General features: G+C 56.9%; 1 protein-coding gene across 2 annotated transcripts in view; it reads left to right on the top strand.

The window, feature by feature from the left end:
- The window catches only part of VIPR1 (vasoactive intestinal peptide receptor 1), a 33,447-nt gene extending 19,898 nt beyond the window's left edge, over positions 1-13,549 (top strand). The window contains exons 4-13 of one of the 2 annotated variants that reach the window (XM_042903026.1): positions 2,662-2,768; positions 4,200-4,303; positions 4,736-4,868; positions 6,976-7,129; positions 7,652-7,712; positions 7,914-7,980; positions 8,354-8,445; positions 10,885-11,014; positions 11,258-11,299; positions 12,025-13,549. In XM_042903026.1, coding sequence (XP_042758960.1) covers positions 2,662-2,768; positions 4,200-4,303; positions 4,736-4,868; positions 6,976-7,129; positions 7,652-7,712; positions 7,914-7,980; positions 8,354-8,445; positions 10,885-11,014; positions 11,258-11,299; positions 12,025-12,216 — 1,082 coding nt within the window. In that variant the 3' untranslated portion in view covers positions 12,217-13,549. Of the gene's footprint in view, positions 1-2,661; positions 2,769-4,196; positions 4,304-4,735; positions 4,869-6,975; positions 7,130-7,651; positions 7,713-7,913; positions 7,981-8,353; positions 8,446-10,884; positions 11,015-11,257; positions 11,300-12,024 lie in introns of both variants that reach the window. The other variant, XM_042903028.1, reaches the window with a different exon arrangement.
- Positions 13,550-16,251: the final 2,702 nt, after the last annotated feature.

The following is a 16,251-nucleotide window of genomic DNA, read 5'->3' as shown; positions in this document are numbered from 1 at the left end:
GCTGTGTGACCATGGGCAGGTCACCTCTCTCAGCCTTGGCATCCCCCTCTTTGAGTGGAACTAATAATAGCTCCTAATCACTAGCTTTAACACAGTACCGTTTGTTGCCCCCTCCCCCCCCCCCCCCTTACAGAAGGCATGAGAAGCTGCTGTGTAGACACAGATGGGGCACCTAATTCATGGTCCCAGGTGCCTGCTATGTCATGGGCCTGGCCCATGGGGCCCTGGTCCTTCTGGTGAGAGTGGAGCTCAAAACTTGAGGCATTAGTGTCCCAACCTCAAGGCTGGCTGATCTGACCTTGTCCCTTTTCTCTACTTGCCCCAGGCTGGTGGGGGAAGTCCACACAAGATTCGGATCCTGGGAGGGGCCCACGGTGAGCTCCCTAGATCTGGGGCTGAAGCAGGCCGGCGGTTTACTGACGGTCTGGTCGAAGCCTGCCTGGGCCACAAGGGGGAAAGCTACGGAGCTGAGCAGGGCCAGCAGGAGGACCTCTCTCTCGTGCTGGGAGCCCCCTGCAGCAGTGTGCTCGGGAGGCCTGCGCGGGAAAGGGCTGCCGAATCAGGAACCGGCCCAGCCCAGTGCCTCTTCCTCAGCAAAGTCCCTCCTGCTTCCTCTAGGACCTCGCAGTGGCAGGAGACCCAGGCCCGGCTAGTCCTCCCTGACTGTCCCCAGCCCCCCAGCTGTCCCTCAATTCCTCAGCCATATAAAGTAGGGTGCTAAGAACCTCTTTCAAATGGCAGCCAGGAGGATTAACAGAAATAGCGGACAGGGAATCACCTGGTATATTCCAAGCACACAGCCAAGTTTAGAAATAGTAGATGTACATGCACGCTGGACCCCCCCCCCCCGCCCCCAGCTCTCAGGACAGCTCGATGTCTCCAACAGCTGTGCACCTGGACACCTGACACAAGTCCCCAGGTCCCTTCAGTGCAGACGGGGGCAAGGGGGCAGCTGAGAAGACTCTGGGGGTCACACCTGCTCTACCTTCTTCTCTCCGTGTGGCCTTGGGCAAGTGACCAACCACTTGGAGCCTCACTTCTCAAGTGTGAACCAGGCTGGGCTTCCCTTCCTCACTGGAGGGTGGAGGGGACTGAGACACTGAGCCTACACTGCTCTGTACAGTACTGATGAATGAAGGGTTCTCGAACTTGTCTTTGTGATGGAGCTGTTGCTGCTGCTGCTGCTGCCGCCGATGCTGCTGGTGGTGGTGATGGGGACCATGGGGGTGACCGTGATGGTGACGATCGTGGTGGTGCTGGTGGCGGTACTAATGATGGTGACAGTAACGATACCAGTGATGATGGGGACAGTGGCTGTGGTGCTGGTGAGGAAGGAGCTATAGGGCAAGGACGTCAGGACCCATCTTCTTTCTCAGCTTCACCTCACCTCCTTCCCTACTGTGCTCTCCCTCCTCCTCCCTCTTCCTCCATCCCTTTACCTCCTGCCCCTGCCTCTTCTCTCCTCCTGCCACCCCCACCCTCCTCTCTCCCTCTTTCCTCCTCCTCCTTCTCCTCCTCTTTCCCCCTTCCCCTCCCCAATAAGCCAGCTTTCACCCCGGACTCCAGTGCCCCTTTAATGAGTCCTGGGATAGAGGGAGGGGGGGGATCTTCTCTGGCTCACCCATTTTCCTTCTTTTTTCTTTTTTCTTTTTTCAGTTTATTTATTTATTTTGAGAGAGAGCTAGAGAGCAAGCAGGACAGGGAGAGAAACCCAAACAGACTCCACACTGTCAGCGCAGAGCCGGATGTGGGGCTCAAACTCACAACCCTGGAATCATGACCTGAGCCAAAATCAACAGTTGGAGGCTTAACCCACTGAGACATTCCGGCGCCCCTGGCTCACCCATTTTCTATTCAACTCCTCTCCAGGGCTAGAGCGTGGGCAGCCTCAAGGTAGCCCTCAGGTCACAGGCACTCTCATCAGCCCTGTCCCTTCGCTACAGCTTTGGGCCTCCAAGGACAATGGAGAACTCGGTGAAGTTCAGCCGTAAGCTCCTGCAGCGCTGTGCCGCTCGATTCCCTGCACACACATGCCTTTGCCCGGGCAGGTTCCCTGCCAGGACTCCCTGCTTCTCCATTCATGAGCATTTCAGACCTGCACCCTTAACCAGGTGCCCTCCACCCCCACTTCCTGCCTCACCTTTGGTCCCTCTCCAGCAGCACACCTGAGCCACACCAGGTGTGGGAGGAAATCAGGCCCATCGGCCCAGGCGAGCTGACCCAGGAGGAGTCCCGCGGCCCAGCCACAGGGCAAAGAAACCATCTGCCACACCGGCTCCTGTGGCCCTGTGACAAGAGTGAACATTTAGCTCATGACAAGGGTCATGGGTCATTCTATACCAAGAATTCAGGCCGTGACAAAAATCGCTTTATTTATCTTGCACCCGGGGTCAGTTTCAGACACGACAAGGGGCAAAGCTGAGCCCAGGAATGTCTGCTCTGACTGTTACTCGTGTTGCCAAGCCCTGGAAGAGCTTTTCCCTGCCCCACGTGCCCCGGCAGCTCCCTGGGAGTCTGGGTCAGGGCCGCTGGAGCCTGATACAACTGGGGGTGCCGGGGAAAGGCTGAGCTCAGAAACAGCCCAGCCCCATACCTACTCCACGGACTCACGCTGCTCCCGGCCTCAACCTCTCTCCTCTCCCCCCTCTCCCCTCCACCCAGGCCGCAACGTGAGCCGCAGCTGCACCAACGAGGGCTGGACGCACCTGGAACCTGGCCCCTACCCCATTGCCTGTGGCTTGAATGACAAGGCATCAGATTTGGAAGAGGTGGGCCTCAGTCCACCCCTGCCCTCCCACAGTGCCTTGGCCTGCAAGGCTCCTTCCACCCTCTCCCAGCAAGGAGTGAGCTTGCTGTCTATGCCGAAGCCAGGACTCGTGGGGTCTGCCTTCCCCAGCCTCCTCCCTTGCCAGGCCTGCATTTCCAGGGGCTCATCCCCCTCTCTGTCCCTGACAGGGAACAGGAAGGGGACTTTCATGAGGATGACACACAGCGGCAAAAGCTGAAACAGCACTCGGCCCTCCGGCCGGGCCACCCCGCTGACTCATGGAAGCCTTGCTCCAGCCCTAGAGGGGCAGGGAGGGCAGATTATCATCTTCCTCTCTCATGCAGAGGGGAAACTGAGGGGCAGATCCTCAGCAGCCAGTCAGGGACAGGGACAGGGACAGGGACAAGACCATGGTCCTCAGTCCCAGGACAGGCATATGCCCCGGAGCAGGTGAAGCATGAATGGTTGCTGTGCAGATGTGGGCCCCAGAGCCACGTGGGGATACTGATGGGAAGCGAGAGTATGACTGGAGTCCTCAGCTAGGAGCCCCCTCACTGCTTGGGTGTGGGGTCGTGGGTATGTGTGTGTGTCCATCTGCTGTGACGTTTGTCCCACCCCCAGACACCCTTCTCAGAGCTTTTGCTCCTCCCACAAGGGCAACGTCTTCAGAGGCCTTCAAAGCCCACCAGGTCCCCAGGCAGGATCTAAATCCCCTAAATCCCACCTAACCACTTGCCTGTTCTCCAGCAGGGTGTGGGATGTGGAGAGAAACAAGGGACTCACCCAGTGGCCAAGGATCTGCATACGTGTCCCTAGGGAGGGTTCCTGGAGGGGCCAGCCAGAAGCCTTTGGATTCCAGATTAGGCCTGTCCCCCTGCAGAAAGGCTAGATTGCCCTCCTCCTGCTGACCCCTGCCTCTGAGAGCCCCGGAAGGGAAATTGTCCCAGTGTCGTCTTTAGTATTCTAATTCCCCGTGTGGCTCTCTCGCTGCATGGCGGGAGGTCCTCATGTGGAGTCTGAAGGGCACAGTGTTGGGCCGCCGGGGGGCCGTGCCCGAAGCTGGCACGGAAGGGGTGCTGAACACATGACTGCAGGATGAACAAACGGGCACAGGGAACGCGTGAGGTCTTTGCTCTTTCCGTCACTGACATTTCCCTCGTGAAAGAGCAGAGAGAGGAGGTTCAAGTCAGCCCCCGCCCCGCCCCGGGAAGCAGTCCTGTCCCGTCTGTGGAAACCCAGGGGAGGGGTGTCAGGGGTCCGGGGACTGGAGGGGGCGGCTCAGCTGCTCTTGGGACCCTGGAGTCTCTTCATCTGCCAAGGCAGGGATGGGAGGCAGGGTGCGTAAGGCACGCACCCCTGCCAATACCCCCTAGGTGAGCCCACCCCACCCCCCCCAAGACCCCCAACCCCGCCACCCTCTTCCCTCTAGCAGCAGCAGTCAATGTTCTACAGTTCCGTGAAGACCATCTACACCATTGGCCACAGCCTGTCCCTCGCTGCCCTTCTGGTCGCTACAGCCATCTTGAGCCTGTTCAGGTGAGGTCCAGCCGCAGCAACAAGCCTCAGAGCAGACCTAGCCAGGTCGCTCCTGTGCTCGAGCCCAGCCTGGCCCAGTCATGCTCTGGGCCCCTTCCCTGTCACCCCCAGGCAGCATAGAGCCCCTGCCCTGTCCCCCTACCAGGCCAGCCTCCCCTGGAGAGAGCAGGCTGCTCAAAGTGCTCCACCTGTCTCGGCCTAGTCCCCATGGGATGGCCCTGCACCTGGAGATCGGGCGCCAGAGGGTGGGGCAGGCTCTGGAGGCTGAGGCACTCGGAGGCCAGGCTGCACCAGGGTTGTGCCCGGGGGCGGGGCCTGCCCTTGGAAGCCCTATGCTCCCCTGCCCAGCCCTTGCTCCGAGCGCTGGACAGTGTGGTTGCAGTGGGGGGTCCGAGGCCCCCTCAGCCTCCCAGCTCTGCCCACCTTGCACAGGAAGCTCCACTGCACGCGGAACTACATCCACATGCACCTCTTCATATCCTTCATCCTGAGGGCCACCGCTGTCTTCATCAAAGACTTGATCCTGTTCAACAGCGAGGACGTGGACTATTGCACCAAGGGCTCGGTGAGGACCCCACCCACGCCCACCTCCCTCTCCCTCTTCACCTTTACCTTCTCCAATCTCAGTCCCTCTCCGCCTGCTGCTTCTCCCCTCTTCCTCTCTTCTCCTTCCTCCTCTCCCTCCCCAAGAATGGCCAAACCCCTACCCAACCCCGTCTGCAGCTCCTTGAATCCCACCCCCCTCCCAGCCACAGGAAGTGGTGCTCAGCCACCTGGGAGCTCACAGACCTGCCCCTGCCCGTGACAGATGCCTCTCCTTGGTGGGAAATGTGACACTTCATAGCCAGAGTCCACAGTCCCCCGTCCCTCTTCTGTTGGTAACTTCCAGAGCGATCTTTGGGAACTCCCTGCCTCAGTTTCCCCATCTTGCAAGGACTTCCAAGCTTCCATCCTACTCCCCCACCCCTACCACCACCTGGATTCGGTCCAGATACACACACAGCCCTTCTTCTTCCCTTCTTCCCCTGCCATCAGTCCGTTCTGGACCTTCCTCAGGAAGGGAAGTTAAGACAGTGTCTAAGGAATTAATTGTCCGTCACTAAGGGGTCCATCTCCAAACGACTGAGCTCAGGACCCCCTCCCTGAGTGTCCCGGAGCTAAGACAGAGAGCCCAAGACCAGCCCTGGCTCCTACCCATTCCTGTGGCCAGTGACTCTGCTTCATGAGGACCTACCTCAGGGGCAGTGCATTATTTTGGGCGTCAGCAATACCTTCTCCTCAGAGAATGGACCTATGATGGTGGAGTCTTAGGCATGTAGACAAGAAGGAAGGGAAACGCAGGGTGGCCACCCTGGACAATCCCAGAGCTCCTCAGAGGATCCCACCCAGGAGCTGGGGCCCATGAGCCACGGACCCGGAGAAGCCAGGAAGCCTCCAGCACACTTGTTAAGGATAATTGTGGAGACTGGCTTTCTGATTCATTAGCAGCTCTCTGAAGCTTTTCTAAGGCAAGAAGCACAGATAACTGTCCTATTAAAGAGATGAGCTATTCTAGTTGCAAGGCAAGTGGGGGAGGATGGGGGACACAGGCCCGCCTGTAGCCGGAAGGACAGAAGTGGGACCTGAAAGAGCTTGCAGCCACAGGAAGAGGAGAGCAGACTACTGAGGATGTCGGAAAGCCAAGGGCACAGAAAGGAAGGAGTGGAATCTAGAGAGCTTCCCGGAGGGGGAGGGCTTTAAGTTCTGGCTCACAGGTATTGGGGCTTGATCTGAAATGGAAAACTTTCTAGGAGAGAACAGAGGACAGAGCAGGTCCTCCAGTTGTGCCAGGTGGGCCACCCAGAGCCCCAAGTTGCCCTACTTCTGCCTCCTCTCGCCTCTTCTCCTCAACACTTCCATCAGGGCCCCACTCCACAGCCCATAGCCTACAGCCCCACATATTCAGGGAACCCTTGCAAACCCAAGCAAGAATCCTCCTCATACCTCTTCTAGCTACCTCCTATCCTAATTGAAATAAGGTGAATGAGTAGGTGGGGGCGGGGTTAAGTGAATGGGCAGGTAGACGGATGCTGAGTAAATAGATGCGTGGATGGCTGTACAGGTGGAAGGATAGATGGGTAAAGTAGGAAAAACTGGGTAGATGACAGGTAGAGGGGTGGATGAGTAGATAGGAGGTTGGATGAATGGATGGATAGCTGGTTAGGTGTGTGGGTTGGTAGAGGATGGCTAGTAGGTGGATAGGCAGAAGAATGGAGAGATAGGTAGGTGAGTGCATGGGTGGGCTGATAGACGGAAGATGAATAAATGATCAGTGGATGCATGGGCGTTAGACAGACAGATGGGTGAGCTGGTAGGACACCTAGTGGGTAAATAATCGGACAGGTGGGCAGATGGATGGTTGGATGGGTAGGTGGGTAGATAGACATATAGAAGGAAAATGAATAGATGATAAGTTGATGGATGGATCATTAAATCTGCAAACTTATCCCCAAATCTCAGATGAACTAAAATCAGGGATAATGGGAAAACCACCGGGTACATTTCGAAAGGGACAATGCAAGAACAACAAAGAGACTAAGCTGGCCGTGCTGCACCTGTGTTTGTTGCCCCAAACGGAGATGTGGGCAGGCAGGGGACCCCAGTGAGCCCCTTCTCTGTTCCTCCCCCTGCAGGTGAGCTGTAAGGCAGCCATGGTCTTATTCCAGTACTGTATCATGGCCAACTTCTTCTGGCTGCTGGTGGAGGGCCTCTACCTGCACACCCTGCTGGCCGTCTCCTTCTTCTCTGAGCGGAAGTACTTCTGGGGGTACATACTCATCGGCTGGGGTATGGTACCAGGGAGGGCTGCCAGGCTGGGGACGGAAGGGGCAAGGCCTGGGGAGCTCATTAGGGGGTGGGTGCCAACCCTGCCTGCACTCGTAGGTCTCCCTGGGCCGCCGGTCCTGCCTACCAGGCTCTAGGCCAAGAGTTGACAAAAGTCCCCCCCAATGTCTCACCCCGGGGTAGGTGCCCTCAGGCTGCAGCTGAAACTAGAGCTGATCTGTGGGACAGACAGTTTCCGTGAGCATCCATTTCCCCTTCAGCCCTTGAAACGCAGGGCCACTGCTAGTCTGTAAAGTGCCCCTGTCAAATTGAGAAAAAGACCCTCCCTTTAGGGGGACACAGCCCCTCGGGCATAGCGCTCCACCCCCTCAGTAGAGCAAGCATGTTTGCACAGTGAGCGGCCTGTGCAACCGCAGGTGGCAGCCCCGGAAACCCACTCTTCTCTCCCTCCCTTTCTCTCTCCTTCTCTCTCCTAAATCTCTCTCTTGTGCCCTTTTCTCTTTTTCTTTTCTTTGGCCCTGACAGGGGTGCCCAGCATATTCACCATTGTGTGGACAATCATCAGGCTCTATTTTGAGGACACTGGGTGAGCTGCCACCCCGCCCCCTCCCCCAGGCTGCCATCATCTGGGGCAGATCCCCTAGGTGGGATGAAGGGAAGCTGGGAGGCACAGACTCTGGGCCTATGGTCTCTAAAGGGCTCGGGGGCAGAGCCGGAGCACCTGGGAGGGCCTCTGACCCTGGCTGAGGACAACCGTTCTCATTCTCCCCCACCATGCCCTATCCAGATGCTGGAACACCATCAACTCCTCATTTTGGTGGATCATAAAGGCCCCCATCCTCACCTCCATCTTGGTAAGGCCTCCTCCCACCACGTAGAGATGGGGAAACTGAGGCCTAGATTGGGTAGTCCACTGACTTCAGGTCACACAGGAAATTCGTGTCAGGATCAGAACGGAAACACAGGCTTCCCAGTGACTCTAGGCAGGGTCGTCCCCATCCTTTTCCCCATCAGTTTCTCCTCTAGGGTAAAGAACCCAGATGGGGAGGGCCAGTCCTTCAAGACGTGAAGTAGAATTCCCAGATGACCCCCCAAAGTGGGGAAAGCTAGGGAAGAGAGAAGACGGATAGACAGCAGGGTCCTGGGGAAGAAACCAGGACATCAGTCCGGGGAGCTGGACCCCTCAGCCTCCCCTCTCTGACCACTAACCTTGGCCGCATCCACCAGGTGAACTTTATCCTGTTTATTTGCATTATCCGGATCCTGGTTCAGAAACTTCAGTCCCCAGATGTTGGAAAGAGTCACAGCAGCCCATACTCGTGAGTATGCTCTGGCTTCCCTGGTGTCCCCATCCCCCGTCCCCAAATCTGCCCACGTGTCTTTGAAGTTTTCCAGGAAGTCAGGTGACTCCAGAGTCACCAAAAAGCCACCTTGCTCTCGCCCACCTCCACCCCCCATGACCTGGCTCAGCCCACAAGTGTCCCCCGCTCCATCCCTACCCTTGCCAGGCCCATAAACCCCGTGCCTGCTTCAACTGCAGTCACTTACCTAGCAAGCGATCTGCCCCAGGTATGTATCCGCTGCCAAGCCAGGGAGCTTGAGAACACAACAGATCACTTGTGTCCTATTCACACCAGGTGCCCAGTCCCTGGCAAGGGCCTGGCACGGAAAAGGGACACAGTAAGTACACAGTAGATGGATGCCCTGGGGGAGCCCCCAGCTGGACAACGAGATAGCCACATAGGATTAAGTAGTCCCCAGGAAGAGTTAACAGCAGTTTCCATGCCAGGTGTGCTAAGGGGTTTCCACATATCATCTCATGTCATCCACACTGTCCCCTATAAACTGTCCACATTTTACAGGTAAGGAAACTGACACTCACTCCCTCCTCTTCAAGGATTTGGGAGCACATGGCCCTGGCAGGGGGGAGGGTACAGTGTCCCTGGGACAGTGGTCATGCTCCTTGCTTGGAAAGAAAGGTGTGAGGGCTGTCTTCTGCTCTTGGCAAGACTGGAGAAACAGGAAGGTTTTCATGAGAACAGGGCTTGAAGCCAGAACTAAAGAAACAAGGACAGGGTGGCTGTGAGGAGGTGAGGAGGGGTCTGCATGCCTACCGACGGGAACAAGAGACTGATTATCAGTGCTGCAGAGACAGGACAACCCTGGAGCATCCCATAAGGGCCGCCCAGTCCTGGGATTCTGGACGGTTCTTGGCCTGGCTTCTCTTTGGAGAGTCTTGTGCTGTGGTTCTAAGATTCTTAGCTAGAATGTCACGAGCTGCTGGATTTAGGATTCTATTCTGGAATCCTGTGATTCTCTCTGATGAGACTAAGACTCACGTTCCTGGTGTGACGGCATTCTCCCCCGCTGGGTGCGTAGGAGGAACTTCCCCTCCAGTCTGAGAACAGGGTCTGTAGCCTGCCAAGGGGCAGTACATCAGGCCCGGGCATCCTTATCCTCTGCTTTGCCTGTGGGGCCCGGTTTGCCCCAATGCACAACTGCTCCAAAGGGCTTGAATCTGAGGCAAAGGAAGCCGGTCATCACCAGGTCCACGTGGGTGAGACAGAAACTGAGCAGCTGTCGGCAGGCAGAGGGGTGGGGGGAATAGGAGATGGGGCTCCCCGCTGAGGGGCTGTCGGCTCCCACTCTCCACCTCCCCATAAGCCTTCAATTTAAAGAAAGCCTCCATCTGTCAGCCTTGGGCATGCGGGAGAGATTTGTGGCCAAAAAGGGGTGGGCAGTGCTCAGGATCTTGGCGTGGCTGGGACCCGGGTCTAGGAAGGAGCAGGAGGGGCAAGGCTGGGGGACCTCAGGCCCAGGACTAGGTTTCCCTGGACTGACTTCCGAGGCAGAAGGGATCACGGCGGACACCCCCAGCCGCTCAGACCTCTCCCAGCCAGGGAACCGCGAGTTCACACTGTCTGGACCGGCTGAGGTCAGGTGGTTGGGAGGCCTGAACCAGGATGAGCCCTGCTGCACAGGAGAGGGATGAGTCATTTAGAATGAATATCGACCCTGTCAAGCACACAAGGCTGGAGAAGGAGGAGCTGGTCCTTCAGAGCCTGCTGAGAGTGTGTGTATGGGTGTGGGGAGCCAGGGAGGGAGGGATGCAATCTCAGAAAAGGTGGCAACTTCTAGAGAAGTGGACAGGCAGAGAAGCCAAAGATGGACTAAACCAGGCATAAACTGGAGTGCCCAGCATCCTCCCAAGTGGCCTTGGGCGTATGTGATCAGCACCCCAATTACAAAATCTTCCTTCCCAAATGTCCTCATCCCTAGTAGAGAATTAGTCTCTTGTGGATTTTATAACTTTATAACTTTATAACACCCAAAGTAGATCTGAGTTTCCAGTGAGGGCCATTTCTGTAATTTGATCATATTGAGCATACATTTACCCCCACCGTAAAGATTAGGAGACCAGGAGAGGGGGAACCAGGATCTCCTGTTAGCTGAGAACATCTCTCCCTTGGCTGCCACAGACCCTGAAATACTATGTCTCATCCTCAGGGTTCAGCACTGACCTCCCCTATGGTCTCTCCTCCAGAAGGGTGAGAAAAGAGAGCTTCCTTCTCCTTCATGCTTCCTTTTAGGCTAGGAGACCTGGAGAGGGGGTGGAGGTGGAGGGTAGAGGCACTGCAGATATGGAACAGGAACACATGTGCACATAATACTTCCAGGAGCCAGCGGCCCATCCTCACACACCCTGGTCATCATCCCTACCTCCTATACCCACTGTCTGCCCTCCCCCTTGTCCCCAGGAGGCTGGCCAAGTCCACTCTTCTGCTGATCCCCCTGTTTGGAGTGCACTACATCATGTTCGCCTTCTTTCCCAGCAACTTTACAGCTGAGGTGAAAATGGTCTTTGAGCTCGTCATGGGGTCTTTCCAGGTATGAACCATCCACCAGTCTGCATTCTTCTCTGGGCTTTAAGGGAATTCAGCCTGGGGCCTTGGCCCCTTGCCACTGGATTCCATTTTTTCCCCACTGTAATAAGTCCTGATTAAGCACCTACTGTGTGCTTTGCCCTTTGGTTAATCAGGGGAACATAAGGACCAGGGCCAGGGGTGGTACAGGGGCTGGGGGGCTCCTGGGGTCTGTCCACCTCACCTCTCCTACTCCCTTCCTCCCCAGGGGTTTGTGGTGGCCATCCTGTACTGCTTCCTCAATGGCGAGGTAAGCCCCTCCCAGACCTTGGGGGCCAGGCAATAGCACTCAGGTTGAAACTCAGGTTTCAAGGTGCGGAAACACTAATGGGATAAGTGCAGAGCAAGGATGGGTTAAATCTTGCTACCCCAAGTGTGGTTCTCAGACTAGAAAACAGGTGATGGCACATACCCAGGACCTGGTTAAAAAGGCTGATTTCTGCCCTCTGCCCCCCAGACCTGCTGACTTAGAATCTGCATTTTAACACACACACACACACACACACACACACACACACACACACACCTGGGATTTGTGTGCACATCAGTTTGGTTAAGTGGCTGTGTCCAGCAAGTGGGGATTAGGGGCGAGGGGGTGGACTGCCAGTGGAGGCTGAGTTACCGTGGAGCCTGGTCACAAAGCACAGTAATCCATCCACTCAGATGAGCGCGAGTGAGCTGGGGGGCAGCGATCAGGGGAATGGGGATTCAGCCACCCCCAGGCAGTACCCCTCCCCCTCCCCGACTGCGTTCTCTGATCCTCTCTGCCTCCTACCGCCTCTGGCTCCAAGGCCTTGATTTGACCCGGGTCCCCAGTGGTCCCGCTGTGCACTAGCCTAGGTAGCATCCGGGTCTCTCAACTTAGACTCCCCAGGAGGATTTGACTGGCTGGCTCGGCACCCTAAATCCAGAGCAGCCCGATCAGCAGTGGAGGAGGCTTCCTGGGAGCGGGCTTGAATACCTCCCTTTCCCCAGGTGCAGGCGGAGTTGCGGCGGAAGTGGCGGCGCTGGCACCTGCAGGGCTTCTTGGGCTCGGACGCTAAATACCAGCACCCGTCAGGAGGCAGCAACGGGGCCACATGCAGCACGCAGGTCTCCATTCTGACCCGCGTCAGCCCGGGCGCGCGCCGTTCCTCCAGCTTCCAGGCCGAAGTCTCCCTGGTCTGACCGCCAGGCGCCCAGGGGCCCCCGGCGGCTCCTCCCGTCCGCACCACCCACCCCGGGCGGCACCGGGGACCGAGGCCTGCCCGGGCGAGGCCAGCCCCGGCCCTGGGCTCGGAGGCTGCCCCGGTCCCCAGGCCACTGTCCGGACGCCCCTCAAGAACTCTGCCCTTGCGCTTGTCTGAGAGTAGGGTGCACAGATGCCGGGAGCCGCTTCTCTGCAAGCAGGTGCGCCGGGGGGGGCTCCCACCTGAGAAGACGTGGGGTGGAGCTCGGCCATCAGACTCCTCCCGGAAAAGTCCTCGTCCGCCAAGCAGGGGCAAGAAGTCCACATGCTCTCTCCCCTGACTCGGCGCTGGTGGCTCTCGGGCGCCGTCCAAGGTAGGCAACTGCCCGTCCTCGGACAATGAATGCGGGATCGTGGTGTGCGCCGAGGACACAAAGACCTTGGCCCTGAAGATCACCGGCCACCACCACCTCGACGGAGCCTGAAGTTCCACCATTGCGTCAAGTTCCTTTGGGTTAAGCGTTACCATTAAGGCATCTCTTCCCAGAGGCGGTCGCCTCCCCCAGCGTCGTCCTCTGAGCTGCCAGCCCTTCCAAGTGGAGGAGTTTGCCTCAGACGGGTGTGGTTTTGATAGGGAGTTTAGTTTGGGGCGCACAGGTATCTCCATAGTCCCTGCTGAAGCGCAGTGGTCCCAGGATGGCTGGAACGATCGAGACTGCCGCCAGCCCTACAATCCCTACAGGCAGTGGGAGCTTCCCTTGGCCGCCCACCTATGTGCCAACTATCAGAACCAGGCTGAGAGATGTGCGTTCGTGTGCCCCTTAATCCTCCCATCAACCCAACAAGGTGGGAACTACTGTCCCTATGTCACAGGTCAGGAAACCGAGTCTCCCAGAGAGGTGCCTCGCCTTGTCACACAGGTAGGGTTCGGTCTCAGATCCGTCAGATGAGAAAATGAAAGCACAAATTCTTAACTGCTGCTTTTTATATATCATAACCAGCTTCATCCTCTTAGTTATTTGTATCACCACTGATATTATTGCTACCATCCCTGCAATCCCATTCCCACCCGAGCCACACTGGAGTGTGGCTGAGAAGTCCTCTAGCCCACATATTGTCTGGACAGGAGACTGGTGGTCAATAACATCCTGTGCCTACCCTGCACCCTGTGGCCACATGGCTTCCTGCCCACACTCCAGCCAGAAGATATCCTCAAGAGTGCAAACGGGCTGTGTGACAATAAACGTTGGGTTGAATCGGCTTGGCTTCCCTGGTGGTTGATGTTCCCACGTGACCTAAAATGGGGACCAGCTTTCAACTTACGGCCATTTTCCCCCTTTCAGAGGAGGGGAGGTCGAAAGCATCACTGAAGCCAGCTGTCACCACCCTTCTGGCTTTGGATGGGAATCCTACACTTCTAGGAGAAGCACGGAGTTCTAAAGGCCTTCACCCCATGTCTCATTGAATGGTATCCCATGTCTTCTGAGCGTGGGGAAGTTATACTAGGTTCTCGTTGTGTCCCCTGACCTTCTAAATCCAACCAAGAGAAGGAAATTCTATTCTTGGATTAGTACAGAACAGCTGACCGAGCTGCCGCAGTCCCAGAAATGGTTAAGTGGGAGCATGTTGCAGGCCACAGTGATTCCTGCAGACAGGGGTGCATGGGGTATAAGCTGACCATGTTTACACTGCCCAGGGTTCAGGTAAAAAGAGATAGAGGACAGAAATGTCACCAAAATGAGTGACAGAGCCAATACGACTGGTGGAATGGTTTAGACACAGGCAATAGGGCAAAGTAGATGATTTCAGTTAGCAAGAGAGGTCTCCCTCCAAAGCCATTGCCTGACCCCTTGGCTTCCACTTCCTGCAAACCTGCAGAGGGGTGGTCTTGTTTGGGAGCAGGAGAGGGATGTCAAGCTGGTAAAAAGAAGCTAGAATAGGCTGGCAAAGCCTCAGATCTGCTTACAAGCCTCCTTCGAAGCCTTGTCCTACTCAGTACCATCCCAGAACCCATCACCCAATGACAGCCCCAACCAAACCAGCATGCTGAGGAGGCCTGAGTCAGGGGTGGTCAGGCCAGGATCAGAGTCACCGTGAACCCAGGGCAGGGGCAGCCCCAGGCACATACCCTTGGGCCAGTGGCCCAGCAGGTCTGACAGTGGCAAACTCCGTCTAGAGTCACATGTCACGCCTGCCCTGTGCGTGGTCAGCTGTAGGACAGAGAAGGAAATATCCCTACCTTTGGTTTCAGGCGCTCTCTGGCCTGCTAGAGAGCGCATTCTCAACACTCACCGTCCCTTCCTCTGCCCGGACCAATGGTGGTGACCACCAACGGGGTGTGGAGAGCTGGGCATGGGCATTTGGGTCACCCGGAACTTGTTCTATTCTTCCCCAAGAGTCTCCCATCCCTACTACTCCAAGGCATGGGGATAAGAGATAGGGAACAGGTGGGAGGGCCATGCTCCTCTCTCCCAGCTGGGTCATGTTACTGTCTGATTTCCCTCCCTGCCTCCCCAGCTCAGTGCTTCTCTAAACTGGTTCCAAACAGAAATGGGAGGAGTCAACAGATCCAAGAAGTGGGGCATTTGCAGAGGAATGGGCAGGACCTTGCCTCCCAAATCAGTGACCCCACAGGCTGCCTGAGCTATGGGAAGGCCAGGAGGGACCACCCTCCAAGCTAGACCCAGCCCATCCACCACAGTGCCTGAAATCCCACCATTAGTGAGTCATAGCTTCACAGTAAAGGAGAGAGCCCAGGGGAGACCGGATCTATCAGCCAGGAGGGTGGCATATGAAGCAAATGTGGGGAGACCCAAGACACAGGCAGCAAAAAGGAGAACACTGGTGAGGTCCTGCCCTGAGAGTAGGTGAAAAGTCCAGTGTCGGGCATTCAGGAACAGAGAGAAGCTGAAATACTGTCTCGGGTGGACAGAAGGAGTATCCTATGGAATGGGAATACTCTCAGAAGGAGTATCCTATGGAATGGGAATAACCACGAGCAGAATTTCTCCTGCATACCTTCTTCCCCCCAACCTCCCCAGTCCCTCTCCTGCCTTGCAAGGCACTTGTCAGGCCAGGCCAGCTCATCTCTAGCGCCACCTGGTGGGTACCTCAAGGACTTCACCAAGGTTGGCCTTTGGGACCCAAACATCACAGGGTTCAGGCCCCTCCGCAGCAGGCCGGGTGACACAGAGGGCAGGCCTCTCTCCTCAGCTCCATTTCAGAGTGAAGTACAAGAGGGAAAATGTAGTGAGGCCACAGGACTGGTGACCCCAGGGACAGCCTAGGAGATTAGGGAGACCCAGAGCCCAGTCCCTAGACCCAGTCCCCTGACTTCTGTGGCACACAGTGATTCCTGTCCCAGTCCCAACTGTAGAGTTGGGCCTCTAGGGCACAGATTAGGCCCTGGCCCTTGACTGAGCCCTGACCCCAGGTCCTGAGGACAAAGTCCAGTTAACTCCGGTGGGCACCTCCTGGAAAGAGGAGCAAGGAGCCCCGTCCAACCTGGTGCAGAGGGCCACCATCACTTTGGTGGCAGAGGCCACCATGTGGACAGTACCTGTCACTCTGGGGCACAGGCTGAACAAGGAGGGTGGCCGGTGTGCCAGCTGAATGGATAGGGAGCAGCCTCCCAGGTGAAGAGACCTCAAGTTTTCTCCAAAGACTACAGCAGGGGTCTCTAGGTCCCAAGAGAGCATGATGGGTGCCAGGGACACCCAAATCCAAGTAAGCAGGTGCCTGGGGTGGGCCCTTAGCCACAGGAATCCAGTGGAGGTTTCTTAAATGAGGCCAAGGGGATGAGGGTGGTCTTGGGTCCTGAGAAGGGCCCCAGGGGCAAACTGAAGAAAAGCTGCCAGTCCATCATCCAGGTGAGGGAGGAAGAAGAGAAGGGGGTTTGGGGAGATGACCTGGTTGGGGACATGCTGAATGTGATGTCTGTGGGATGTCTGGGGAGAGCCCCCAGGCTACTGAAATCAGGATGGAAAGCAAGGCCCAGGCAGGAGTGGGGAGGCCTGGGCAGCCCCCATGGGGCA

Source organism: Panthera leo, chromosome C2 (assembly GCF_018350215.1).
Source record: "Panthera leo isolate Ple1 chromosome C2, P.leo_Ple1_pat1.1, whole genome shotgun sequence".
Lineage (NCBI taxonomy): Eukaryota > Metazoa > Chordata > Mammalia > Carnivora > Felidae > Panthera > Panthera leo.
Note: the sequence above shows the minus strand (reverse complement) of the source record. Positions and strands in the feature narration are given on the sequence as shown.